Genomic DNA, 3,468 nt, shown 5'->3' on the forward strand with positions numbered 1-3,468 from the left:
CACAGAATGAGTTAGATTCTTCTAACTGAGTTCAAACAGCAGTTCTCTGGCAGATGCGCACCATCCCCCGATAGCTAAGATAAACTCTGCGCTCTGTGGTAATTCCTCTGGAATGGCGACGGGCCAACAGAGATGTTTTCACTCCGCTGTGTGCTAATTGCTGTGGAATGCGGAAGGCATGAGGCAATGTTTTTACTCATTTGGCTCTGTTCGGTACTTCTAGCCAGTGCGCATGTGCGAGATTTCAGATGGGCAGAGGAACGAGGACGGAAGACTTTACTACATATAGACAAAATGGCGCTTTCTAGTCACACTATTTTCAAAAGTAAGAATAAATACATTTATTTGCAAATTTAAAAAATATCCCTTATCCATTTATCGGATTAAGCAAATTGCAGGCCGTATATCCATATATTAGAAAAGTAACAGGTCCTCTTTAAAGGCTCTATGAAGAGCATCATGAATTGAATTATTGGATTTCTGTTTCCACACTCTTCCAACAATAAAGTAAATATATGGATTGGCAGTAGAACTGAGAGCTGCACTTATTATACTGGCAAAGTATAGGCCAAGAGTATCTTGTATTGAAGGTAAATGTCTGAAGTACAGTAGAAACCAGAGGAAGTTGAATGGTATCACCGACAAGATGAAAATAAAGACGGCAGCAATAATGATGATATAAAGTCTTTGTGGGTATTGGTCCCTGAAGGTCTTCTTCATAGCGATCAGCAGAGTGACACTAGAAAGGATCATTAGTGGTAGACAGATGCAAATGCTTAAAGTGAATGTCATAATCTCTACTCCTGTACAAACTGGTGTCTGACTCCTAAAATCTTCTGAGGGGCATGTTAAGTTTTCAATGAGACTTTCTGTGCATCCAAGAATCCAAAGGAAAACACACATTATTACTGATAGTGTCTTTGGGCGATAATTTTCACACCAAGTAGGGAAAAGCATAGAAATGCATCTTTCCACAATCATAGCTGTTCGAAAATACATTCCAGAATATAGAGAAAGATCATAAATGATTTCTAAGAAAGTAAGAAATTCCACATTGCCTTTAAAATCAGGATTGCTACCAACTAATGTGTTTATATTGACCATCATTAACACAGCAGTTACTGTAAGTAACATCAAGTCAGCTACAGCTAAGTTCATAATGTAAACAGTGTATTTGTTCCTCTGAATCCTGAACAAAAGGAACCAGAACACTATTATATTTCCCACTATTCCAATAAGGGAGAGACCCATGGCAACAGCAGCTGCTATTGTATAATGTATGACAAGGTCTGGGACGTGACTTCCATCGAAATAGTCTGTCTCATTAAAATGTGTTGTGTTAGCTGCCATTCTTTCTTCAACAGTCGCCTCCTAAAATATCTTCTGATGCACCTGTTATACAAACATATACAAACAACAGTTATTAACAGTTGGAACTATAATGTACAATCATGTTAAGTTACCTACAGTCAAGACATCTTTATGTCAATAGTGCTGTCTGAGTGAAAGAAATGCCATTTTGGAGTAGCTGAAATTAAGGTTTGGTACATGCCTTATTCGCTATAGGAGTCATTTACAAACACAATCCCGAGTGTGGGTGGTGGACATCATAAAGAGAGCAAATTAAATTCATTAAGGTTTGTGCTCGGTGCTCTCCGTTGTAGGAATCCTGGAGCTACAACCAGGGAGACTGGTTTAATCACTTGGTGCATTCGATTTATGATACAATTCCCATTCAGTGGGCGTCATGGTACATCGGCACTCGGCACAAGTGCATACAAGTGCAAGCAGTGATTATGAATGCAAGTACCTTTTTATGAAGGGTGTTGACATGAGCACAACTTTGAGTCCAATTTAGCACTTGTCAGTTTACTTTTACACACATGTATCTAGAAACTATTCATTCATAGAAATTTGCTTTAATTTATCAATAATTGTTATTATTACTTTTTATTACATATCTTTCTTTTCATGCCCTCTCATTCATATTCAAACTACAGCCTGGTTGCTAGGGTAAATTGACCCCTAGCGACCAGATAACTGCTGCAATTCTAAACTGGAGAGCTGCTGAACAAAATAATTTGAAAACTGCAAAAAAAAGATGCCCAAATGCAAATTGTTTCAGAATATATCATTAAAGTGAAGACGATGGCGGCTTGGCAGAGGGACAGTACCAACTGTCCTGCATTATTATGTGAATAAATGCTGTTACTGAGAAGGCATGGAATATTTCCATTCCTTTTAAAATAATAATCAATTTTATCCTCGAAGTTTCAAATAAAAGACCCAGAAGAATAAAATAATTAAGGGGGGATGTAATGAAATTTGCAATCGTTATTTAAAATGGCGTTTTTTTGCCAATGCACTGCTCACAATGTAATATCATTCTCTGGTGAATATTACATTGCGCATTATCGCTAAACAAAGGTTTAGTGTTAACACCTGCTCTGGAGTTTCATTATATATTTTGTTAACGCTTTGCAATTGTAAAATTGTATTACATAATCAAAAGTAGTGATGGGCAAATTTCTTGCATTTCGATTTACCGAAAAATTCACGAAACAGCGAAAAATTCACTGAAAAATAGTGAAATTGAAAAGTTTCACGGAAAAATCGTGAAAATCTGACATTTTTACGAAAAATCTTGAAAATCTGAAATTGGAGCGCGCGTACAAGCTGACGCTGGCATTAAAGTCAATGGGCGTCTAAATAGTGTTGATATGCAGCGATTTCGACACGAGCAAAGGATGCAAATATGGTCGCAAATATGGTCGCCAAAGGACGCAAATATGGTCGCTAAGATTCTTAGTGATCTTTGCAAAGTTTTTTGCGCTAACAAAGCATATTACAATCCCCCATTAGTGTGATGACAAAAAGAACTTCATATACTGACCAGCAAGCTCTTCCTCTTGTGGTCCTTGTGCAAAGAATTAGCCGTTCTCCAGGCACCGGGCTTTATGCTGCCAGTAGTTTGTTGCAATGGCAAAAATACTAAACATCTAGGCTTTAATACTAACAAGAGAGGCGGAGTTGTTGATTGACGTATATGATACCGTTGTTTCCATTTTTGGCACTGCATTTCATAGCTGTTGTGAAATAATGGAAAGCTCTGACTTAAATACATGTGATACAGTTCAGGAAATTTAATGGGTAACTTCATGTGCCAAATTCAAAAGCTATAAATAAAGTTATTTATATATAGCTTTATAATTTTTCATTCTTCCTGTTATGGTTCAATGATTTTGATTTTGCATTAATGCAGATGTTATTATATCTACAGGGCTTGTAGTATTTTGTGTAGAAAACAAAATAAATTGTTATACATTTTCCCAGGAACTAGGGGTAGACAGAAGAGGCACGTGGCTAGGGTGCAGTGAGTGATGGCAGGTCTTCTGTCGCCTACCCCTAGTCTGGGCCCTTGTCCCCCCTACTGCCGACTTGTTATCCCACCGCTCAGCAGTAGACCCC

The 3,468-nt window shown here is 37.8% G+C and overlaps 1 protein-coding gene across 1 annotated transcript; it reads right to left on the reverse strand.

Annotated features, from left to right (window-relative positions):
* Positions 1-326: 326 nt before the first annotated feature.
* Positions 327-2,989, reverse strand: LOC108719117 (proto-oncogene Mas). Its single transcript, XM_041566275.1, has 2 exons — positions 2,894-2,989; positions 327-1,392 (listed from the first exon to the last, which is right to left on the reverse strand). The coding sequence occupies exon 2, from the start codon at positions 1,348-1,350 to the stop codon at positions 415-417; it is 936 nt and encodes a 311-aa protein (XP_041422209.1). The 5' UTR covers positions 1,351-1,392; positions 2,894-2,989; the 3' UTR covers positions 327-414.
* Positions 2,990-3,468: the final 479 nt, after the last annotated feature.

This window comes from Xenopus laevis, chromosome 6L (assembly GCF_017654675.1).
Source record: "Xenopus laevis strain J_2021 chromosome 6L, Xenopus_laevis_v10.1, whole genome shotgun sequence".
NCBI lineage: Eukaryota > Metazoa > Chordata > Amphibia > Anura > Pipidae > Xenopus > Xenopus laevis.

What these genes read in the sequence shown, in the direction of transcription:
- LOC108719117 (XM_041566275.1), bottom strand. Translation starts at nt 1,350, where the DNA reads ATGGCAGCTAACACAACACATTTTAATGAGACAGACTATTTCGATGGA.